At 39.2% G+C, this 26,714-nt stretch overlaps 1 protein-coding gene across 1 annotated transcript in view; it reads left to right on the top strand.

Annotated features, from left to right (window-relative positions):
- Positions 1-19,533, top strand: part of LOC117486878 (exostosin-1) — a 308,682-nt gene extending 289,149 nt beyond the window's left edge. The window contains exons 10-13 of the mRNA XM_034135461.1: positions 2,858-2,947; positions 12,410-12,570; positions 14,114-14,285; positions 19,109-19,533. Coding sequence (XP_033991352.1) covers positions 2,858-2,947; positions 12,410-12,570; positions 14,114-14,285; positions 19,109-19,294 — 609 coding nt within the window. The 3' untranslated portion in view covers positions 19,295-19,533. The remainder of the gene's footprint in view (positions 1-2,857; positions 2,948-12,409; positions 12,571-14,113; positions 14,286-19,108) is intronic.
- Positions 19,534-26,714: the final 7,181 nt, after the last annotated feature.

The following is a 26,714-nucleotide window of genomic DNA, read 5'->3' as shown; positions in this document are numbered from 1 at the left end:
CAACTACTGTACATGTGAGATACAGTGAGATAATATTTCATCTTTTACCTTGTAAAGAAGACAGCCATTAACATTTTTGAAGTGCATAACTTAACTTCAGGTCAGCAGTGAATGAGAATTCTCAACTACTAATAAATCAACATCAACTGGACACGAGATGGGACCCTGAAATCAAATCTGCTGCATATTTGGGATCATTATTTGATTACAGAACATAAATGTATATCTTTAGACTCAGTTGACTGAAATTAAACCCGTCAAACCACTGCCCATCAGAGGTATAAGAAGTACTCCGATTTTTAAGTAAATGGAGAAATACTAAATTGTAAACGTCACTGGAAAATTTAAATCAAGTATCCAACTAAACTGTGTAATAAATGAAAATTCGGGATTAAGATTTATATAATAATGTCTCTATCACAGATTGTAAAGTTGGTGCTGATTTGAATTACTTTGTATTCTGCTACTGGAAGTCTTAACCTAAAATGATATGTCAATCTTTATTTATTAGTTGAATTATATTTTGTAATATCTTATAATCTGAATCTCTAAAAGCAACTCAAAGTTTATCAAATGATTATGATCAGAGGAATCACAAACAGTAACCAGTGTGATACAGAGTTTGTGTGATAATGAGTTGTGAATTTGCTGGAGTTCCAAATTGTTAAAATCTGTTTCTTCCTCTTCTACTCAACAGCTCAATAATTCACACTTAATTAAAAGTCAATAACAGCATCATCAGCCCTCTTTTTGGCCGATGGATGAAGGTCTACTACACTTTCTGTTAGGCGGAGAATTGATAAAGACTCACAAGAAACCTATTAGTGCAGCTCAAAGATCGACACAGCAGGGAGTGAAACAACAGATTTTGTCATTAGTCTTTTCTCTTTGCCTTTATTTTCCATACTTCCATACTGATAACCTTTCAAATTAGACTAAGAAAAACATGGATATTGGGTTAAAAACGGACCAGGCCTGACCCCTCTTTTTTGTTTCTTGTCATCACTCATATAAAAGCATAAAATGACCCAAAAAGTATTTTAACCTGTTTCACGCCTTCCCCCCGGTACCGGGCGGATAAACGCGTCATTTGCAGGAAACAACGTCTAAGGAATCTTAATATTGAATAAAACTATGAATGTGTTATATCCATGTAACGGGAAGAAACTCAGCTAACTGATCTTTTTAATTTTTTTTTTCAAAAAAAAACCCACAATGCTAGCACTCAGCCTCTGAATTAGCCTCGATCGAAAAAACGGGACCGACAAACGCACATAAACTCACTCAGAACTCCCTTATTACTTATCCTAGATGCACAACCAAACACTATTTTTTGGTGTCCTGGAGACACTGAATCTAACGGTGCCCACCTCAACACTCAGTGATAAACATTCGCGACGCTATCAACGAAAGCGTACATCATCACATGTGGAGCCAAGAAGCTAAACATATAAATATGGCTTACCTTGGTCAAAAGTGGTCTTCAATGGCATTAAAACGATAAAAAAACGATGCTGCAGTTAATCCATAGGTTCATCCTATGTGTCTGTGCCTTCTTTGAAATTATTTCTGATAATCCATAAGCAATACAACTGCGTTTTAGTTTCCAAACTCCAGAAGGAGACATTCCTCCAGTTTAGTTTCGCTTTCCACACGCGAAGCGGCAACATTTTTTCTTTACAATGTGTGTCTATGTAGGTATCCTCCTTCGATTCTATTGGCTCTAACGGTCACAAGGGTATGTCAACCAACCAGATCGAGCAAGGGGGGCCAGAGATAGGTCAAATCCACCCAAATGACCCCAGATGGCCCAGTTTTTGGCTAAATCTCTCTAAAAAGGTCAAATTTCACTTGTTTTGCATCAATCTTGATACAGGGTACTTATTATATGTTGTACTTTGGATTCCTAAAGCTTTTAGTCTACTAACCCATCATCCAAGGGTAGTTTTCACTATCTGTAAAAAATAATTTTTGGACGGACACTATAATTTACAGTTTTTTACTATGTAAAATCTGAATTTTCTTTAAAATAAAAAACATTTATATTGATTCTGACACTTCTACATCCAACTCACAGGTTTATCATTACTTTGAGAAAAGATTATTAATTTAACCCTTTTAGAAGGGAAGATATGGTCATTTGTTCTGGGAATGTCATTTTCGAGCCTGAGACCTGAAAAACAGGCTCAGAGTGGAACAGGTTAAAAAAACATTAAAATTAAAGTGGACCAATCATGCTATATTTGAATAATATAGTGTAGGACCATACCTATATAAGGCATATTTATACTTTTTTTTTTGCAAAATACCAAACAGATCATGCATTTTAGCCATGCCTCATTTCGCTCAATTTGACAATTTATAGCTCTGTTTTTGCAAGGGCTGATTCTGTGAGAACAGCACCATCTACAGGCCTGACATATGTACTACAGCGTCTCCAGCGCTTTCGAACGGCAATGGCCGTTGCTGTCTCCTCCTGATTGGTGGAGTTGGCCCAATAGCCGTAGCGCCACCGTCCTGACGTCAGGACAGTGTTCAAATCTGGATCAGTTTTTATCAGATCCGTTGCAGCCCCTTTTTTAGAGATTTGGGTATGGAGGAAAATAGAGAGGGTTGTGTTTTCTGACACTTGGTGAGTTCCCTGGAACACCGGGGACACATATTCATGTATAAAAGACGTACAAAAGTGCATTTTGCATGATAGGTCCCCTTTAAGCTAAATCACACAAAAATAAATGCCTACAGGTCAGTTTTTGTGATGCCACATACCAGTACAAAAATAAAACTCATGTTGCTTTTGATGGGACAATAATGTTGATTTACAATAATATTGTCTGCTTTTCTTCTGTTTCTCCAGACGATGAGCAGTCGTTTTTTCCCCCACGACGTCATCCTCACTGATGCCGTTCTCAGTCTGGATGAAGACTCGGTTCTCTCCACAAATGAGGTGAGTGGCTGGTGAAATGTAAACCAATTGGCACAACGTTGGCGCTTAAGGAACTGCTGAGCTGAGACACTGATGCCTACTCAACAAAATGAGGTGTGACGGCCACAATCCCATGACACAAGGCCAACTAAACACCATTATCTGGTTTACTCAATTACTCACCAAGCAGATAAGTGAACAAAACAGTGTATCATGGCTGCCTGCCTAAAAGCATTCAGGATATACACTATATTCTTAACTGAAATGGCACTGTAAAGGTTTATGTTCTCGCAAAGAACATATTATGCACCTTAAATGCTTACAATGGTAGCACTACTTCTGGATATTTACAGTCTACATTTTAAACAATAGGTCTTTGAATTCAGACAGAGGGAGACAAAAGCACGCATTCATGCATTTCCTGCTAGCAACTATCAATTGAAATGCTGAATGTTACCTGTTGTTGGCCGATTTTATAACATGTTGGTAGCTTGATAATTAAGCTAATGTTAGCTCCATGTTAGCTGTTTCTAACTGACTTTTTAATGTTTGCAGCTGACTTCTGATTACATTTGTCTTGATGGCAACATAATTGATATATTTCTTATAAGTTGTATGTCTGGCGCATTACATTAACCCTTGTCGGAGTTGGGAGGGCTGTTAATTTATTCCGGCAAATTACTCAGACCTACTAATTGACCTAACAGAAGCTATTGAGTCCATGTAAGTTTACTGCTTGGCTCAGATCCACCAACGTCAGCAAGATCTCACCTCTACTAACTCCTGAAGAACCAGGTTCAATTAACTGCTGTTTCAATTCAGACGACCCGCTAAATCTGTTTAAGCGATCCCGAAGGATTTTTGATATCAGTAATGAGATGTGGCCCTACCTAAGTGTGAGTGTGGCAGTTGTGCAATCTTACCTTAAGCAGGAGAGGATAGCGCAGATTTATTTTAAGTTGTCCCATTTCAGAGGGTGGGATCAGTTTATTTGAAGAAAAATTGGTCCACACTTGTACAGGGTTTCACCTTCTCTCTTTACAACATGACAATCATACAGAATATTTCATGCTGTGGTCAATTACTCATATGAAACCTCAATTCACAGTTTTACATTTATTACACTAAATTATAACTTCAACTGCCCAATTCAGTTTTTACATTAAAGTCTTCCGACACAACCCAGAGGAATCTCCTCATAAATCGCGGGTCTATTCATTCTCACCTAGAGTCCGAAAACATTTAGAGGCAGTTCCCCAAAAATGGTCAGTAATAATTCCGACACAACCCAGAGGAAACTCCTCATGAATCGCGGGTGCTACGCATTCAAACCTAGAGTCCGACAACATTCAGAGGCAGTTCCTCATAAATGGTCAGTGGGATCTAACAGTTTTAAACTTTCATTCAACAATTCACTCAGCATTCAACAATTCAATTCGAGAGACCTTACCAAAGTTGAGAGGACCTTACCAGGGCGAGAGTTTACCAGTGGAAACCCCCCCCCTCTCAGCTAGTGTTTTTATGCTCAAAACAGGACAGAAAAACCTAAAGACACCTCCTCCATACCCATATTTGTGGAAACAGGGCATGGCCTCTGATGTGCAGGACTGGACATGTCCAGACATATTCTATGGCTATGGCAAAAACACATTTTGGGCCTCAGTATTTTTCCACAAGTCAGGGCCCCTCCCTGTGCACAGCCAGCTGTGAGTGAAGACAAATGTCCCCCCTCTTTTATTAGTGACACCAATACACTCTAACAGGATTCTAAACTCAACTTAACCAACCCCTTGTGCTTTGAATATACTGTGATTATAGAAAAACATCAAATATAATGCATTGTCATTGTGGGTTATACAAGAATATATTTGATTATATTTGATTATAATTAACTTTATTTTTAAGTATTCAACCTAATATGGAGACCTCAACACCCTACAATCTGAGTGTTATATCTAATCCTAAAATGTGTGACCCTGTTTGGCTAATTAGCCTAGCCTTCATGCTATATACTGTACATACGTCACTTTTGACATCACAAGAGAAAATAATTTGGTATTAGGACTATATGTAAACACAGTTGCTACACTGCTTACATGTACATTGCCGTTCATAGAGTTTAAACTTTCCCAAAAAGCTTCAATATATCTGATAACTAACTTTGCAGTGTGTAGTGTGCAAATCGGCAGTAACAGAAATATACCATTTTTTTATTTTACTTTGGTGACTGCATGTCAAGGGATCTCAACATTTTGAATAACTCCACCAACTAAACGCTTCTGGCAGTGTTTTTATAACCAGCTGCAGTCTGCATGGCTTTATGTCAGCCTGTGGCAAAAGGTGGTGATGTCTTAACACCGTATCGATCCTTCCTGAAATGAGGCAGTCAGTCAACGCACAATCATGAATGCCATTCATTACAAATGAATTGCCAATCATTGCAGTGGCCACTGAACTATAGGAAGAAAATGTGCTTTGCCTTTAAAGGGAACATTTCACATGCAGCAGATGAAATTAAACCAAGTAGGATGAATGGGAAGTTTAACAACGCAACAAAGTGCAACTACAGATTTAAAATACAAAGCATAGTGGGAAAAATGCAATGAATTACCCTGTTAACATGATGCTCGAGACCCAGTCTTAATTACATGAAATGTGATGTGTTGTAATAGGATCGATACTGTTAAGATAATGTTGATTTGATCTAACTTAACCAGTAGGAAAGGGAAAAGGAGAGGAGAGAAAGAAGTTAGGAAGGAAAGAAAAGAAGAAAAGTGTGTAGGGAATAAGGGAAATATCAGAGAAAAAAAAGTGCAAGGTGAAAATAAAAGCAAAGGAAAGGGGAATATAAAAGCAGAAAAAGATAGACATCAAATGGAAATCAAGAAAAAAGGAAATAAGGACAGGAGACTAGCGCAGCATTGAAAAGGGTATAATGAAAAACAAAGTGCTTTCACCGTGTCAGGAGTTTTACGAGAGCTATTACCTCTGTGTCTGTATCATTACACTGTCAAAACACAGAGCACCTCTTTGATTAAAGTCTCACTTGTTACTTACCAGAGAGGATGGGACACACGCCAGCGGTTTGTTACACTGACACTGTGTTTTAGAACAAATTAGAAACCAGTGAATTGTCTCAAGCATTGTCAAGAGAAGAAATAATGTTTCTATTCCCCTTTTTAATCAAAGCTTTGACATGTTAGAAGAGTTTGTGGTTTGCTTCTTAAGGATTGGAAAGAAGTGAAACTTGAAAATAAATGGTGGACGCACACTGGTAGACCAGACCAACATAAGTGCTACACTTAAAGAGGACATTATGCAACTTTCCAGGTTCATATCAGTATGTAGTGTCTCTACTTTAAAGAGTCCTCTCCTGCTGATGTTCAGGTGTATATCAGTATGTAGTGTCTCTACTTTAAAGAGTCCTCTCCTGCTGATGTTCAGGTGTATATCAGTATGTAGTGTCTCTACTTTAAAGAGTCCTCTCCTGCTGATGTTCAGGTGTATATCAGTATGTAGTGTCTCTACTTTAAAGAGTCCTCTCCTGCTGATGTTCAGGTGTATATCAGCATGTAGTGTCTCTACTTTAAAGAGTCCTCTCCTGCTGATGTTCAGGTGTATATCAGTATGTAGTGTCTCTACTTTAAAGAGTCTTCTCCTGCTGATGTTCAGGTGTATATCAGTATGTAGTGTCTCTACTTTAAAGAGTCCTCTCCTGCTGATGTTCAGGTGTATATCAGTATGTAGTGTCTCTACTTTAAAGAGTCCTCTCCTGCTGATGTTCAGGTGTATATCAGTATGTAGTGTCTCTACTTTAAAGAGTCCTCTCCTGCTGATGTTCAGGTGTATATCAGTATGTAGTGTCTCTACTTTAAAGAGTCCTCTCCTGCTGATGTTCAGGTGTATATCAGTATGTAGTGTCTCTACTTTAAAGAGTCCTCTCCTGCTGATGTTCAGGTGTATATCAGTATGTAGTGTCTCTACTTTAAAGAGTCCTCTCCTGCTGATGTTCAGGTGTATATCAGTATGTAGTGTCTCTACTTTAAAGAGTCCTCTCCTGCTGATGTTCAGGTGTATATCAGTATGTAGTGTCTCTACTTTAAAGAGTCCTCTCCTGCTGATGTTCAGGTGTATATCAGTATGTAGTGTCTCTACTTTAAAGAGTCCTCTCCTGCTGATGTTCAGGTGTATATCAGTATGTAGTGTCTCTACTTTAAAGAGTCCTCTCCTGCTGATGTTCAGGTGTATATCAGTATGTAGTGTCTCTACTTTAAAGAGTCCTCTCCTGCTGATGTTCAGGTGTATATCAGTATGTAGTGTCTCTACTTTAAAGAGTCCTCTCCTGCTGATGTTCAGGTGTATATCAGTATGTAGTGTCTCTACTGGGACATGTCTCCATGCTTTAATGTTCAAAAAGCTCTTTATTTTTCTCATGCTGCCTGTGCTGCAGCACCTCTTTTCACCCTCTGTCTGAGACCAGAGCCCAGTCTGCTCTGATTGGTTAGCTGGCCCGGCTCTGTTGTGATTGGTCAACCACTTAGAGATTTGACGCTCCTTAGCCTATCACGTACAATGTGATGGAGCACGAGCCAATAGAAGCTTGAGTGTGAGTGTAGACACTCCTTCTAGAGGGAACACAGAGATTTGAGCCTTTGCAGACCATTTACATGCACTAAAACCTATAACACACTACAGGAAAGGGTAAACCCAAAAAGCATAAAAGGGCCTCTTTAAAAGTATCTGTAATAGTTCATTCAAAGCAGCTATGGTGCTTAAGTTAGGTTGTTGTCAAATTGTTTATCTACCAAATATGTGTAACCTTTCTACTCTATGTACTGAGTTAATCTTCAAGTATAAGACTCAGTATCTATGTTCTTACCTTACCTATAGATTAGAAATTCAACCACTTTTTTTATCTATAATCCCCATCTTTTATTCGATGTCCACATTTGCGTTAACACGGATGAGAAACACATAACCCAGAATGAACCTCCATAACACGATACAAATGATCAGAAACAGCTCATTCGTGATGCTAAATGTGTGACTCTGAATTGAAAAGTCATTAGAAGTGGCGACCTGGTTTCTTCCCGGCTTGTCTGCGAGTAAAAGATGCGATCCATAATGGATTGTGAGGGCCAATGAGCCCAAGAGATCCAATATATATTTAAACTCTGAGATGTTTTATTGATGGGGAGCGAGTCAATGCTCACCTTTTCTACGCTGGCGGGATCACAATTACACTTTATGGCAACACAATGTGTGGCACAGCAATACGAGCGAGTTTGTACAACTAAACTTTTATGGGCTCACGGCTTGTTTTATGAAACGAGAGGAAGAAGAAGATATTAGGCAGAGAGGGAGGGAGAGGAATCATAAAGGGGAAGTGGAGGGGATATTTTGCTGTGCTCACTAACCCGTTCCTCTAATTGCCCTTTTAAACATGGTGAGGGGATTTATTGAATGGAGATGAAATATGTCAAGTGAGTGAAAATGTGCAAGAGGGAACATTACACTTTTAATAGGACTTTTCATATTACAATACATCAATGGAAGAATGGCTGTGCCAATTCCATAATTACATTGTTTCAGCTCATTAAATGTATGATTATTCCATGAAGAGAGATTAGTGGAAGGAATACGGCGAAAGAAACCTGACGAAGCTTTTGTCTCTGATTGGGCGGCCATGCATGGTGCTGCTTTATGCCCTTTGGAAGACATTTCCAATATGGTGGATGTGGAAAAAGTTATTCGACAGAAATGGCTCAATTGTAATCCTCTTTCATTTAAAGGTGGGGTATGTAATTTTGGAGAAACCAGCTCGAGTGCGCTAGAATTTGAAAATACACAACCGGAAAAAATCTGCCACTTCCTTAGAGAGCCCCTCCTCCAACACACACGAACGCGCACATGACCAATGAGGGCACGAGATAAGTTTGTGCACAGATGGAAGGCTGACAGGCAGGTAGGCCATCCAGTTATTTTAGCCGGGCCGGCTAAAATGATTGGTCGTACTTTTTACAGTATTACAGCTTCCACAGATGACATTTTTTTATGGATTTTTTGTCAAAGCACTTAAGATATTCATTGCTATCGGGATGTTAAGAGCATTCCATGGAATATAACAAAAAGTGTATCTCGAGCCGGTTTCTCAAACTTACCTACCCCACCTTTAAGGGATTTTGCAGGATTTTGGCAGCATTGGTGTAGGAAGTTTTTAGTTTTTAGATTCTGCTCAGTGATTCTGATGCTCTTGGTTTAATATTACTGCTGTTTTAACATATATGTTGTATTTTATTGCAAGTTTAATGTGGTAAGGTTATTGAGGATGCATTTTCCACATGATCCAAGTGTACAGAAGGCAGTAAAGACTTGATTCCTGCAAGTGCAAAATGAAAGAATTAATTTAGCGTCGAGAAGCATGAACAGTTTCACCCTGAATCTGTACTTCTAGATGATACAAAGGAATTCAAATCTGTCACAAAAAGAGCCAAAAACAAGCGATGAAAGAAAATCTAGAGAAACAGCAGAGTTTTATGACAGTTTTCTGTATAAATGTGAGGGAACACTTCAGACCACACACACCACAGAGAGGAACATTTATAAATGGTTCCAATGATGTTGTTGTGGCCGCGGTGAGGCCCTTAAACCCCAGCTGGTTATCCTGAACCACAGTGAGAAAGCTCTGAGAAACCTCAGCACTCAAAACCTGCAGGACACATTTTCTTCTCTTTTATCACCCTGAATCAGATAGAAGATGACAGTGAAAACATCCCAGTGGCATTGCTTCACATGGAGCAAAAATAATAAAGATATCAAAAACAGATTGAAAACAAAACTTAGTAAAACACACTGGAGAAAGACCACATACTGAGGTGGGAGGCGGGGGCTTTAAAACGTGATGTAGCTTATTTTCATCTGATAACATCGGACATCTTAAACCCAAATGTCGGGAGAGATTTGTCACAGATCTATTGCTGGATTGACCCTCTGCTCCCCGGATCAATGCTGGCCTTGTAGAATCTATTAGTATGTATGATGCACACACACAAGCTCGCACACACACACACACACACACACACACACACACACACACACACACACACACACACACACACATACACACACACACACACACACACACACACACACACGCACACACACACACACACACACACAGACCGTCCAACTTTCGGTCCTCCTTTGAATTCTTCAGCTGTATCAAGCCTCTCTTTCAAACCGTAATTAAGACAGACAGATTATGACTGCACACACACACACACACACACACACACACACACACACACACACACACACACACACACACACACACACACCCACACACACCCACACACACATACATCCACTCACACATGCCATTTCACATTATACAGAACCTTTTAATCTCTGTAGGCTAAATTATATTTGCATGATATCATTAATCCTTTCAACACAACTTTGGAGACATCTGACACATCTCACACACACACACACACACACACGCACACACACACACAACCACACACAAACACACACACACACACACACACACACACACATACACACACACACACACACACACACACACACACACACACACACACACACACACACACACACACACACTCAGGGTCCACACTTAGAATGGCAGCTCCAGCCTGTCTCTCGGCTTAGCGCTGGCGTTTTACAGTAATTGCTCACGCGATTCATGACAGAAGCCGCAAGGTATCGCCAAAGAACATCCACTTCCTGCGCTCCCCCGTCCCGTCCCCCCCGTCCCGTCCCCCGTCTCTCTACCTCCACCAGTCTGGTAATACATTTTCTCCCCCGTCTCTCGAGGGTAGTGTGTGTTTGTGTGTGTATTACCTTGTGTTTCATGAGGGGCTTATCCCCTTATTCTCAGGTGTGTCTGCTTGTCTCAGTGGAGTTTTTGAATTCTAAAGAGGATCCTTCTCAGGTAGATCAAACTTCTTCAAGGACACCAGGTGCTCAGGTAGAGAGACCAATGGAAGGATGAAGAATAAGCTTCTCCAGAAACGATGAACACCTTCTTCATGTGTTTAGTAAAAGTCACTTATGTCTAATCTCTTTCATTACACTTCCTGTTTTATTTTTTAAATGACCATCCCATCTCGTTTAGAGCCCTTGACTTCCTGCCATGTTATTGTCAGCCCCAACTCTGGATTGGTTTCACATGTGTCCCATTAACTCTTTTATGAATAGTCCTCGTCTCCCCTTTTCCTGTGCCAGTTTGTCTTGTCACATGCAGGGTCAAGAGAGCCAGCGGTTTCCAAGCCAAACACTTTTTATTATGTTTGTACCATGAACCACGTTTATTTAGTCTTATATGTTACCTTATTCCTTTGCTACGTTTTTTACTCCTGTAGTACTTAGTTTCCTAAATGTAGTATAGATTGAAGTTTTTATGTTTTGGATTTAGTCTGTTGGGGTATCTTGTTTTTCTGACTCCCTTTTTTTTCTTTTTTAAAACAGATTTTGAAAACCTTTTTTAAAGTGGACCTATCATGCTATATTTGAATAATATAGTGTAGGACCATACCTATATAAGGCATATTTATACTTTTTTTTTTTCAAAATACCAAACAGATCATGCATTTTAGCCATGCCTCATTTTGCTCAATTTGCACTTTTTTAGGCCTGTTTTTGCAAGGGCTGATTCTGTGAGAACAGCACCATCTACTGGCCTGGCATATGTACTACAGCGTCTCCAGCGCTTTCGAACGGCAATGGCCGTGGCTGTCAACTCCTGATTGGTGGAGTTGGCCCAATAGCCGTAGCGCCACTTCTGTGACGTCATAGAAGTGTTCAAATCTGGATCAGTCTGTATCAGATCCGTTGCAGCCCCTTTTTTAGAGATTTGGGTATGGAGGAAAATAGAGAGGGTTGTGTTTTCTGACACTTGGTGAGTTCCCTGGAACACCGGGGACACATATTCATGTATAAAAGACGTACAAAAGTACATTTTGCATGATAGGTCCCCTTTAAGTATTAGTAGTTATACTGTATAAGGTCAGGCTCATTCAGGTTCAGAGTGAGGATAACAGTTTTGACTTCATACAGTTTAAAGGGAATCTGTTTAAGATACTAAAGGGACATCTGATTTAAAGGAAGACTTTCTCAGGTGGGTGGGAAGCTGCCAACAAAACTGCAATGCCAATTGAAATGCTTTATGTCAGGCTGTGAAGCGGCGGAGAGGTTCTGACGACAGCTTTGCAGGCTTAACAACAGAAGACAGCTTTTCTGAAATCTGAATGATATCGGTTTATCTCTTCTGCAAGGCTGAAGTATGTTTTGTGTATTTTCAATAAGCTGTCCTAACATTCCTTCTCTCTTTTCCTTTCCTTTTGTTCGTACCCCATCTTCTCCTCCCTCTTTTTCTCCATCTTTTTTGCCTCATATCTTAATTTCTCGTACAATATCACCCTCTTTATTTTCCATTGTACATTTTTTGTGCTCCCACAGGTGGATTTTGCATTTAGAGTATGGCAAAGCTTTCCGGAGCGTATCGTTGGTTATCCGGCGAGAAGCCACTACTGGGATGGTTCCAGATCCCGCTGGGGCTACACCTCCAAATGGACCAATGATTACTCCATGGTCCTCACGGGGGCCGCTTTCTACCACAGGTACACAATACACATGTTCTCCTGCTGAGAGACAGCTGCTTTTGATCATTCATTAAAAAAACAACAGTAAACATGAGGTCATTATTCAAGACTTGACTTTAATTTAACCAAAACACTTAATTGCAGAGGGTGAATCCAATGAACTACATGTATATGTTTAAATTATTTGCTTTTTCGATGCAGAAATAAGCTCACGTGAAGTCACAATTCAAAGAATACATTGCAGAATATATCACAGCAATAACCTGCCTCGTCCCAAGGTCAGACTTGCAATATACATTGTGCTTATATTATTAACCTGTTAAGCCCGAGAGACCCCGGTACCAGGGCACTGCTGCAACATCTTGCAGGAAACAGTGTCTGAGGGCATGTTCATTTAATAAAACTATGAATGTTTTATATCCATGTAACGGGAAGAAACTCATCTAACTGATCTTTTTTTTTTTTTTTTTCAAAAGAAAACCCACAATGCTAACACTGAGCCTCTGAATTAGCAACGAGCGAAAAATGCTAACACCTTACTGCACCGAAGATCACTCACAAAACCTTATTATTTATCTTTTCACCACATCCAACACATCGATTCACATCGTGAGGTGACACAGAATCTATTGACACCGACATTACCACTGAATCATACGTATTTGCGACGTTATAAGCAAAAACGGACATCAAAACAGGTGACGCTAGGTAGCTAAAAATGCTAACATTTTTACCTTGGCTCTGTAGTCTCTCCAAAGTGGTCTTCAATGGCATTAACACGATAAAAACGCTGCTGAAGTTAATCCATAGGTTAATCTAATGTGTCTGTGTCCCTTTGAAATGATTTCTGATAATCCATAAGCATTAAAACTGCTTTTCCGTTTCCAGATGTCAAAGCTAGAGATAGGTTCACATGTTGTCATTGTGCCAAGAACACAGTAGGGATACAAAGCCAGAGAGAAAAATATAGAGGTCATGACCAATATGGTGCAGAGGCATTCCTCAAAACATATGGCAGGAAATGTAAATGGCTAAATAGAAACTGAATCAAAATGCCAATCTTTCAGTGTGCTAAGTTAAGTCTCTGTAGTTGCTAATAATGTCAATGTAACTAAAAGTGGCTACTAGCCCAGGTTTTTGTAAATTTGACTATTTTTGCAACATAATGCAAATCAGAAAAAAAACGAGTCAGAGAGTGAAGAGGAAAAGTGGAAAATGACTGTGTGTGTGTGTGTGTGTGTGTGTGTGTGTGTGTGTGTGTGTGTGTGTGTGTGTGTGAGAGCGGGGGACAGCAGACCTTGGCAGGGAGGAAACCGTTGACAGTGATCTAGTGCTCAAACACTGCTGAGAGTGCAGCACAACAGCCATACAGAACAGAACAGAACGGAAGCTTTTGTAAAAGAACTAAATAGACAGTTAACCTCATCTGTCTTATTCCCTTTACGTGTGTGTGTGTGTGTGTGTGTGTGTGTGTGTGTGTGTGTGTGTGTGTGTGTGTGTGTGTGTGTGTGTGTGTGTGTGTGTGTGTGTGTGTGTGTGTGTGTGTGTGTGTGTGTGTCAGATACTACCACTACCTGTTCACACACTACGTCCCCACCAGCCTGCTGACCATGGTGGACCGCATGGCGAACTGCGAAGACATCCTGATGAACTTCCTGGTTTCAGCTGTTACCAAGCAACCGCCAATCAAAGTCACTCAGAAGAAGCAGTACAAGGAAACCATGATGAGCCAGGTACAGCTTTACTCCATCCATTAATTCCATTCTTATCCACCTTCAATATTTGTAGGTAAGCCTGGAGTAAATGTAATTGAAGTAGACACAAAAGTCCAGTTTGAAGAATGATTTTTGTGACCTAAAAAAGCAAGTTTTTGGTCATAACTCAAGAATGCCAATGCTAACCATGACAATTTCACACAAATATCAAAAGGAGTAAATTGATGAAATAATGACATTGTGGACACTGGACAGACATGATTGTTTACTGCAACCTAACTGGTTGACATGCAACCTGGAGGCGATAATTCATGTGAAACCAGCTCGTTCACATACTGCTTGCTTCCTATTGTTGTTGTTTTCCCTCTCTGTCTTTTGCTCGCAAATGTATTTGTCTTGTCATTCGATATTCAGTGGAATAGTATTAAACATCAGCAGGAACATGTATCATGTCTGCTTCATCCTCTAGTAGAGTGAGATAAACAAAATGGACATGATACTTTATCCAAACACTGCTACACACACTAGTGGTTTAAAACGTCCATTAGGTACCTTAAAGAGCGCCTAATGGTGGTTTTAATATGTTTTACGTTCCTTTTTACTAATATTAAAGAGGATGAAAGAGATTCACCTCCTCATGTTGAATGAATAGTGGAGAAGCTTCAGGCTACAAACAGCCCTGACCTTCTCTCTGCCAGATCCATATATATATATGTGTGCATGTTGTGTGTGTGTGTGTGTTTGAAAGGGTGTGTGTATGCTTGGTGTGGCCAGCCCTATGTCAGCGTCTGATTGATGGCCTGACCACCGGCAGGACGATGACTCGGCAGTTTGGACTCAGTGATTAATGTCTTAATTGTGAAGGCAGCACGGCAGACCTAGATTTACTCCGTCTCTCTTTTCCACTCCCGCTTTCTTTCTTTCTTTTGGATGTCAATTCAATACTTTTTGAAAAAAGTAGAATAAACGTTTTCTGACATTTAACATGAACACACAAATTCAACCGAAACACCCCTCGTCCCCTCGTCCCCTTTCTTAACCCTGTAAAAGGAAAAGAAAAACAACAACAGAAATCCGACAAGCAATTTATTTTTGATATATTATTTTGCGGGATATTGCTGAATGTTAATGTTACTGCCTGCCAAGTAAAGTAGAGGAATATGTTAGGAACCATACACCATCATATTTTATAAAGCAACCGTAGTAATGCCGGTTATTTTTTGGCCCATCATGTTTTATTCATTTGGTTTTCAAGGGCATTTTCATGTTTCAAATTGCCGTAGCTTTTCTTCTACTCAATATTTTTGTAGTTTCATTATTCCACCTGACCCTGTGTACCTCCTCCTTCACACGGGATGAATCTGCTCCACGCCCCTGTGCCACTGCTTATAAAAGGGTCTGCTGCCCTCCACTGCCCCCTCTCAAACTCATCTCCCAGCAGCCTCTTGAGGACCCAGCCCCTCCCTCCCTGCTGTCCATATCAGATATCAGCAGCGGGAGACGATAGCATCACGGAGTCGTCCAGCTGATATGCAGAAAGCTTCAAATGCTGACACACCTGACGGGAAACAACCGCACCATTCCAATATCTACAGTGAATGATCTCTCATATCTCAGTGACCTCCTGAAACTGGAACTTACTGGAACTTTTGAACTTCTGGCCGATCCAGATTGGAGGACAGATTCAGATTTAGAGCTGATAAAGGAATACAATAACGGGCCGATGCATTAGATGTACTGTACTCCAGTTTCACAAAGCTCAAATGTTCAAATAAAGATGCAGTCAGTGACATACATTTAAAATATAGTGATTTCCTCGCAGTCTGCTAGCTCTCCGTTCTGTGTGTGTGCTAAAGAAAGTGTTCAAACAAGACAGATGGCTAAATCTGGGGGTGAATATTTTTTAGTGTTGAGTTTATACATCAGCAATCTTTCAATCGCTAACCAACAATAATTAATAATACTTTATTTATATTGCACTTTTCAAAAACAATCTACAGAGTGCTTTACAAAGACATACAAAAAGAGCAATTATCAAATAATAATAACATGGTTTACTTGAATACTCGATTCTGATTGGTCAATTCGTACATTCCAGAGGCTGTTAATTCTCGTAACAGACTGCTGCTAAGGAGAACAGACCGTTGCTAAGGGACTATGTGCAGTCATAAAAAGAAGTCCAGTCGATTTAACGTCAGCTGTGTGAAAACTAACAAACATACATTTTCTCTTTTAGAAAACACCATGGAATACTTTTTGAATATGAATTGTTATATTTGTGAAGAGCAAGAAACTTTGGAATACTTTTTTTTTAATTAAAAAAACAACACCAACAGGGTGATCAGGATCCCAACACGAAGCACTGCACTTCAATCAATTCAAATTAATAGTATCATGACAAGTACTGTACTTTGAACACTTAAATTATATTATTGACATTTTAAACTGTATACCCCGGTTATCTAGGCCCTTTGTTTTGTTTAATGTATACCATGTTTATCTAGGCCCTTTTTGTTTTTTTGTTTTATGTATATATGTCACACTGTAGGACTGCGGGAAACGATATTTCGATATTTCTGGATGTACAACATGTAGAATTATTGACAATAAAGCTGACTTTGACTTTGACTTTGAAGCGATACATGAGGTAAAACAAATAGTGAACTTGAAGAAACAACAGATTCAATGCTTCTCGTTTTTTAGAGAGATTTGAAAGCAGTTGAAAGCTTGTCTCGAGATGTTCATCCCTCCTCTCACCAAGGACTCTCTGTCCTTCTGTTTCTGGATAAAGGAAGGTGACATGCTGTCCAATAAGCAGCAAACAATGACAAGAGACTGTTGTGCAATTTGCGATCAGCCGCAACATTTTTCACTCTGCAAAACTCCCAGGCCGTACTGACAGAGTGAGTTACACATCCTGCTAGCTGGAGCCAGAAAGTGCCAAAGCAAGCAGCAACACTTTGTGAAACTTCAGCGTTGGTTTTCCAGTTTGACTTTCTGTTCTGCTGTTTGCTGAAGTGTCCACAACTACTCCCGCAGAGTGAAACAGCTGCTCAGGTCCACCGGCCCTGTCAGCGTGATGAACCTGGACTCTCCGGAGAAGCAGGTGGTGAAAACAAATAGCAGGAGCTACAGTACGTGTTACTATGAGCTACACCTCCTGCCACGCTCAGACAAGCTGTCCAGGATAAGGAGCTGCTTCACCAGCATGGAGGCACTCCTCTACGACCCTGAAACATCACAAATCTCTGTCTTTGCAAGAGGCCTGTCATCAGTTCTCTCAACGCTGGTTAATAAGCCAATCAAACGCACGTCAAAATGGCTGTTTTAAATAAATAATTCACTCCTGAAATAACTTCATTTTATAATATGACTTACCCTGTTTTACCTTGAGTTTTTTGTTAAAAAATGTAAGTGAAGTACAATCCAGCAAACGCAATAGCACAGGATGGGAAAAATGGGAAATCCGCTATTATGTGCTGCTGCAAAATGACGTAAGCTATTGTGGTTTATTAACTCTTTCGCTTCTCTTACTCATTAAACCTCCTTTGTCTGGTGATAATCAGACCAGAAAAGAGGAATGGTAAGCAGATATGTTTGTGACAGGAGTCAATGGTTTGATGTATGTCTCTTTAATAAATTGGGTGAACTTATTGTTCCATCAGGGACAGCTTTTGTTCCCTCATCAGTACAGAAATGATGTAGAGTCCATTGAATAGAAGGCCAGGGGGGATCTAACAGCCTCGTACAGAGAAATTGGAAAGATGATTTGGTAGCTAGTATCTCCAGGATAAAGAGTTAAAGGCCAGGCCTCATTCATTCCTAGGAGAATTGCTCAGTGGTGTATGAAGCCATAACAGTTTGACTTTCAGCTCTTCTGATCTTCTGGTGACCATCAACGACATCTATGGTCTCTAAGAGCAAGCACAAAAGCATTTATTTTAACCCTCAGGGCACACTTACATGACCTCTAGATTTGGCTATTAGGGGGCTTAAAACGTTTAGGAGCTAATGATTTAAATAAGGGCTTTCCAAGTGTTGTACTGGTAAGTTTATGTACTACAAAATATATCCGCTGAGTTTCAAATGTCTCTTTCCCAATATGAGAAAAAGTGTTTTCTGGGCAAAATCTGATTAGGTGACGGATCCGTAATTTAACGATTTGACCACAATGTCAAATCAGCTTTAAAGCCTTGTACTGTTGCTAGTTGCTTGCTGGCTAGCATGTTAGCCATTAGCTCTTCACCTACAGTAGTTTAAATTAGTCGTACCTCTACATTGAGCAAAGTACTTATTGGCATGAAATGATGTACAATCCAGCAAGTTAAAATACCAGGGTGGAGAAATAAGTCTGCTAGTATGTTCTGCTGCAAAATAGCTTATCAGCTTTAGGCCTTTTATGGGCTGACCAGGTCTTTATGACGTGTTAAAGCATTCCTTATTATCCTACATTTCCTTCTTGCGCTGCCTCGTACATTTTTACTTTCTTACAGCTGATGGTCATTAAGTAACATTTGAATGTCTTGTTTATTTGTAATGTCATGATTGGGTACAAACACATGATGATCACCATTGTCCCATAAGTAATGTGTGCATATGTATAAATGTGTCTGTTGATTGTGTATATATAGGATATACATATTTGTATATATATTTGTATTTTTGTATTCGGGATTGTGGGAAACGGTATTTCGATCTCTCTGTCTGTACACACAAACTGAAAGATTGACAATAAAGTTGACTTTGACTGTGAAAAAAAAAAAAAAGTATCATCTGCATCTGTTTAGCTGAATTCCTCTGGCTAACAATCACCCTCTCCCTCTCTGTGTCTCTGAACGCAGGGCTCCAAGTCGTCTCGCTGGGCCGACCCGGACCACTTCGCCCAGCGGCAGACCTGCATGAACGCCTTCTCTCACTGGCTGGGTTTCATGCCCCTGGTGCACTCCCAGATGAGGCTGGACCCCGTGTTGTTCAGGGACCAGGTCTCCATTCTGAGGAAGAAATACAGAGACATTGAGAGGCTGTGAATGCACCACGATAGCCTGCACACCAAATCATTGTGTGTGTGTCCGAGAAGTCGTGACAGGACTACAACCACTGAATGTGAACATTTGTGAGGCTATGAAGAAAAAACTCACACATGGACACTGGACATTAAAATGATGAAACACTATGGTACGCATATGGCATTTAAATGCATATTTCTATGAATAAAAAAACACAGATTCTATATGCGTGGTAACAGCGAGTGACTGTGATTACCCGCCGTCTGTGAGAAAAATACAAATGCATGGATACACATGCAACGAAGACCTGGACACATTCAATTAGACCACAGAGATACAGTGTGTGTTGCATGGTTTGAACAAGACAACTGTGCAAGGACCTGAAAAACGTTGTGTTTGAAAAAAAATAAGAAATTCTCAGAGATATGTTTATTGTGGAAGTTGTACTGTATAGTTTACAGTATAATGTGAAGAGATGTATGGGTTATAGATTGTATTCATAAAGTCGCACTCTCTGGGGTTGTGTGTGTGTACAGTAAAGACACATTGTGGACAAACCGGACACATTGTAGTTTTTTGGGTGGGACCACATGACAGCTGCTATAAAACACCCCAAGCAATGGCAATATGCCTCTTGTATACTATTGTAGATTTTCAACAGCAGTTCCTGTGTGTATGAAGCATTTAAAAAAATGAATAAAGAGATGTTATGTTATGAGACAAGAGGCTAGGTCTCAACAGAAGTTCTTGCTTCCTTTCATACTTTGTTTCTTAGTTTTTATCCAAAATGGACCCTTGAAAGGTCCCTTGAAATATCGTCTATAGATCCCCACATAGTAAAACAAAGTGATACATCTAGTAAGTATACACAGAAGTATAATTGAAAAGATAAAAAAATCATCAGCAACAGCCTCCGACAGCTGGCGATAGTCGAAAACTTGAGCCGTAATTCTATGAAAAGTTATTTTGCCAGCTGGCTGATTAAACACTACACGTTGCTGGTATACATCAGGTAAAAGAATGTAAAATGTTTGAGTGGAAAATAGTGGATCAAGTGTTGATGATGTATCATTTGTGAAAATATACCAGAAGTTCCTTCAGTGTTTTTACAGAAAACCATTACTTTTATGACTTGCAAATGTATCTCGTAAATTGAAACAGAAGATATGATTGATTCTTGGCTCAATCGTTACGCGATCCAAACATGTTTTGTATCTCGATGTTGACACCTGTTCATTTTTTCCCGAAATATTGTCCCATGGGGTGTAATGGGAGCGGAGGAGCAAACTGCTGATGACAGGATCCTGAAAGTCAGTTGTGGAGTTGTTAAAAGCAGAAACTCAGGTATGTTAGGATCTATTGCTCATTAACCAGCTGCTCACTCGTGTTTTGTGCCAATATCCAGCCTGCAAGGGTCATTCTTCCACAGAGGAAAGGTAACAATCCCTCCTTGGCTTTCCACCAAGAACCCTGACTCTAACTCTGCAAGAAGTTCAACATCCCTGCAATGACAGGTGAGTGTGTTTCTGATTGGTTCTGCTTGTTGTTGACAATTTTTTCAACCTTTCCGTTGCATTCACGGCAAGAATATGTGTTAAAGATGTCTAATAGAAGACATATGCACATTTTCGGTGTGTGGGAGAGAAACTCCCTCTGGAGGGAACACAGGGCTTTGAGCTTTTGCAGACCATTGACATGCAAACAAACCTAACACACTACAGGAAGTGTTGCTACACAGTGCATCACATTAGGGTTTAACTAGTCCTTTATCTTGTCTGGATGATCCCATTGTTTGAGAGTAAACTGAAAAATGTTTGACATCTTGTCTTCTTATGACAATGAAGCATGTATATGGTCAGACTGCATCGAACTATGAGGCCCAGCTTGAAAAGAACATGCTGTTAAATAAAAGTTCAACTTAATTGTAATGAGTAGATGTCATAAACATGCCCTATATTATATATACACACACACACACACACACCCTTTCATGTACAGTATGGAGTTTGTTCCCATGACTATAGGAGCCAATCAGCCATATTGTCCTCCTCCCCCTCTCACTCTTCGTTTGTCTCTGCCTTCATCTATCTTTCATTGATTTCCCCCTCTCACCTTTCTCCTCCTCCCTCCTCTCAGAAACAATAATTATAATCACCTTATCTTATTCTCCGGTTCTCCCTGTACACCAGTCCTTCACCTCACCCCGTTCTCTTCTCTCCGGGTGGTTCCCTCTCTCACAACCAATAATCAGAATCTGTTCATCATCTGAAGGTCAGCACAGTTTTCCTCTTTTGATGTGACGTGTTTCTGCAAAGTAACTCCCTAGCAGTTTGTACGGCAGGTAACATCTTTAAATAATTAAATTAATGAGACAAAAAGTCAGATGATGTGATGAGCTACCAGAAGCTTGCATGATATTTTATTAATCAACAATGCTTTAGTATTGATGGTGACATTTGTTTTGATATGTCTTAATTAACCAACACAGATGGGATAGAATTAGCATGTACTGTAATTACATTCAATTCAATTCAATTCAAATGTATTAACATAGACAAATATCACAACACACATTTGTCTCAGAGGGATTCACAAATCAACAAACATGAATGATAATGGAAAAGCAACAAACATATCTGAGAATATAGTCAAATGACAAGATAAATGTGAAAATACCAATGAATGGGTACAAAACACAATGACACAAATACAGAGAGAATACAATAATTAAACTTCCATGAAATGAAGGGTCCATGAGGATGACACATACATACATTCATAATCTATATATTATATCAGGTTATAGTGTGTTATAATACTAATACTGATTGACCTCCTATCATCCCCTTAAATAGCGTGTTTTAAATTGAATATCTTAAGGATTTGGATCATTTTCAGAAATACTTTGTAAATAACTGTTAAGATGTTCCGTCTCCGGGAAACTGCTTATGTTAATTTTTGTACTCGTTTCTGACATATTATAGGTAAACAAATAACTGACATGGAAAAAATAGACTAATATATCGTTGTTTTTTTGTATTGACTGCAGCCGTTAAAATGCAAATCCAACCTGTTAATTAATCTCAAAGACACTGAACCAATGTGTTTGTCTAACTAATCATAGACTTAAAGTGTTTGTATTTAATTTAAAGGTCCCCTATTATACTGTTTTTCATCAATATATAATAGGTCTCAGATATATACAAACATGTATCTGATTGGCTCCAAACACCAAACAGATCATTGCAGCATTACCCATAATCCCCTCTGTTTCAGCCCTGTTTCCAAAGTGCTGATTCTCTGTCTGTTACTTTAGATGAAAATAAGGAGCCCCTCCCCACGCCCCTCTGAGAGATATTTGGTTAAAAAGAACTCAATGGTGCTCTAGGAGGAGATTCAGGTGATAAGGGGGGGGGGGGGGGGTTACCTTGGTTGGTGATTGGCTAATGGTTACACAAGACAAAAAATCGTTATGACATCATAAAGTGGCCAAAATCTGATCAGCTCATTTTCAGACAGGTTTTTATATAAATGGATCAGGACAAAAAGAGAGAGAATCTTTGTTCCTGAAGCTTTCAGAATCTCTTTCCACAGAGGGAGGGGACACATGTTGATGTAGAAAAGACATGACAAAGTGGATTTTGCATAATAGGTGACCTTTAACTCTTATCACAACCCTTACCCCACGTCTTGTAATGGCTACAAAATGTTTGTAGAAATTGAAATATGGTTTTACTTTGTCTGCTAACCATCTGAATCCTCCCCTAACAATACGTCATGTTCCAACACTTCTTTATATACTCATATGTTATCAGGATTCAACAGGTGCCTGATCAAATAAACTCACACCATTAAGTACTATCACTGCATTTCATTCAAACGTGTGCACGAATGAGACTAGAATCATCCATTTTCCATTAGACGTGATCTGTTTCCCAAACACAATTCCTCTTCTCTCATTGTGCCTTCTTTGTTTTCTAGCCTGGCAATCCAGCAACTCCAGCAGATGATTTAGAGTGAGCTGCAATGGCTTTTATTTCAGCTTGCTTTAGGGGATTCTCCTTTTGCTCTTATGATGCATTAGTATGGTCCCTGCAGCCTGTAAAACAATGTTAGAGTGTGTGTATGTGTGTGTGTTATCATCATATGTCCAACAATGGTGTTTAAGAGTAAAGAGTACTCTTGAGACCAGTAGCAACGACACGGTGTGTGAGAAAAACGTGTTCCTGATGAATATTAAATGAGCCTGTGTGCATAAATCCTCACTATTTGCTTGTTTGACCGCTTTTGCCGGCAGCTAAGGCAATACAAAATGTTTCAGACCAATATTCTTGTTGAAATGTTTAGCTTTCGGATGGCGAGTTTGCAGAAATAGTCGGTTTCTTTGAGGCTCCTAAACATATTTGAGAAACATGAATCACACAAACTGACAACAAAAGGTTATCATGTCGTGTTTTCTTCTACCTACTTATTGGAGTCTTAGTTTAAACGCATGGACTACTAATGTTTTCTGTAAATGTGGAGTTTGTATTTGATACTTGGGCTTCCCTCACACTCTCTCGTGAGAAATCAGTATTTTGCATTTGTGTTTGTGGAGACAATACGCCAACGAAGGTGCAGAAAAAGCTGTGACTGCTGCATATTCACTCCTCTAGTATTCCTCTTGTGTCTGCCTCGGTGCCATCTGAATATGCGTCAGTGAAGCACAGAGGAAAGCCCGCACCTCCAGATACACAAACAGTTTCTTCCCATGGGCCATTAGGACATTAAACACACAAACATAACTCCCCATATCCCCACTGTGCAATGATCATGGTCTGTCTCTATATACACTGTAATATTTATCATATATATTTTATCATAATTCTATTTTATTCATTTATTTATTTATTTATTAATCCTGCTCATCTACATGACGATCCGAAGCTGTGTGCACTACTTGCTGGTCGTAACTGTCAGACCTTTTAATCTGTGTTTTAATATGTCTGTTTTTAAAGCACTCGCTGGAGCAGTAACTATACATCTCGTTGTATTCTGTACAATGACAATAAAAGCTTTTGAATTTGAATTGAATTTGAAAGGCTTCCTGTCTGTAAAGAGCTGTCAGCAGGGAGTGTAGACCATAATAATATCTGGCCCCTCCCTGTAAGAGCATGTTGAAGGGGCTTCTCTCCACTGTGATCAATACAGGTCAGTGTTAGTCATTTGCAGAGGTGGGAAGTAGTGGAATACAAATACTTCGTTACTGTACTGTAAGTACATCTTTCTGGTATCAGTACTTTACTCCACTACTTATTTTTCTGATGACTTTTTACTTTGACTTCTTACATGTTGAACACAAATACCTGTACTTTCTACTTCTTACATTTTGAACACAAATACCTGTACTTTCTACTTCTTACATGTTGAACACAAATACCTGTACTTTCTACTTCTTACATTTTGAACACAAATACCTGTACTTTCTACTTCTTACATGTTGAACACAAATACCTGTACTTTCTACTTCTTACATTTTGAACACAAACACCTGTACTTTCTACTTCTTACATGTTGAACACAAATACCTGTACTTTCTACTTCTTACATTTTGAACACAAATACCTGTACTTTCTACTTCTTACATGTTGAACACAAATACCTGTACTTTCTACTTCTTACATTTTGAACCCAAATACCTGTACTTTCTACTTCTTACATTTTGAACACAAATACCTGTACTTTCTACTTCTTACATTTTGAACACTAATACCTGAACTTTCTACTTCTTACATTTTGAACTCAAATACCTGTACTTTCTACTTCTTACATTTTGAACACTAATACCTGAACTTTCTACTTCTTACATTTTGAACACAAATACCTGTACTTTCTACTTCTTACATTTTGAACACTAATACCTGAACTTTCTACTTCTTACATTTTGAACTCAAATACCTGTACTTTCTACTTCTTACATTTTGAACACTAATACCTGAACTTTCTACTTCTTACATTTTGAACACAAATACCTGTACTTTCTACTTCTTACATTTTGAACACTAATACCTGTACTTTCTACTTCTTACATTTTGAACACAAATACCTGTACTTTCTACTTCTTACATTTTGAACACTAATACCTGAACTTTCTACTTCTTACATTTTGAACTCAAATACCTGTACTTTCTACTTCTTACATTTTCCAAACAGGCTGGTTCCTTTAGTTTGAATGTGTGTTTGGTGGCGTGATCATTATTATTTAGAGTCATTGCGTGCCTATTGATTTGAACACGATCCGTGTATCCATCATTTCCTGGTCTTCTCTAAAGAAGAGGCACCAATGAAAACGTTGTCATGTTGCCGTTGTTCAGCATGGAAACATTCATTAGCTAACAATGACATTATTGTTCTATTAATATAAAGGGAGGTCAGGTACTCTTTAAAACAGCTGCTAGTTATGGGTACTTTTTACTGAAGTACATTTCAAAGCCCTCTTTACTTTGACTTGAGTAAAGAAGTTGAGTCAGTACTTCTACTTTTACCAGAGTATTTTTAAACACAAGTATGTGTACTTCTACTTGAGTAAAGGATGTGTGTACTTTTGCCATCTCTTATTGGACAGTGAACAAGGATCCCTCTACCTGCTGATGTTAGAGGAAGTGAGGCAGCACAAAGACATGTGGAAATCTGACTCTCAGAGAGTATTGAGTCACAGAAGGATTTTAAGTGACGTAAAACAGTGACATTCAGATGCCCCCAGGGATCCATGAACACGTCTCTGATCAGTAATATGGTTTCACATTTGAGTTAACAGTATAGCAATATATCTAAAGGACTTTTGTCTTTGAAGGAGAGCACATTATAGAGCAATTTATGTCCTTATAAATGTAAAACTGCATTATACAAATTAGTGCCATTTATAGATTGTCTTTTGTTTTAATATGACATACATGGTAATGAACATTAACAACAATGGCTTTACTGTATTGATTACAAATGGACTATGATACATGTTGTGGGTCTCCAGACACAGTAAGCCATACAACATGAATTAGTGTTTCTAATTAATGGATGCCTACAAGTCTATGAAGGTGCGCACAGTCTACTCAGTGACAGCAAGTCGTATTTATAGTTTTGATATGATTAAATCTTTGCTGTTGCTTCGCAGTCGCAGTGGATTTTATGACTGCAGATGAATCTAAACGGGCCAAGGCTTCTGACAGCAAGTCTCTGATCCACCGTCACGGCTGATATCACAGTAATATGCATTTTTATTTTCAAAGCTTATTCAAGTGGCAAACTGTCCTTTTTGTCTTTTACAAGTACATTATCATTTTCCTATGAACCCACTCTAGACACTGTGCAATTATTTCTAAAGTGCAAAGGAATTACAAATATATGTAGAGCTCCTACTTTAATATGCATTGCATTTTGGATTTTCATGCCGCTTATAGTTAGC

Source organism: Trematomus bernacchii, unplaced genomic scaffold (assembly GCF_902827165.1).
Source record: "Trematomus bernacchii unplaced genomic scaffold, fTreBer1.1, whole genome shotgun sequence".
Classification (NCBI taxonomy): domain Eukaryota; kingdom Metazoa; phylum Chordata; class Actinopteri; order Perciformes; family Nototheniidae; genus Trematomus; species Trematomus bernacchii.
The sequence above is the reverse complement of the archived record's forward strand: the minus strand, read 5'-3'. Positions and strand labels throughout refer to the sequence as shown.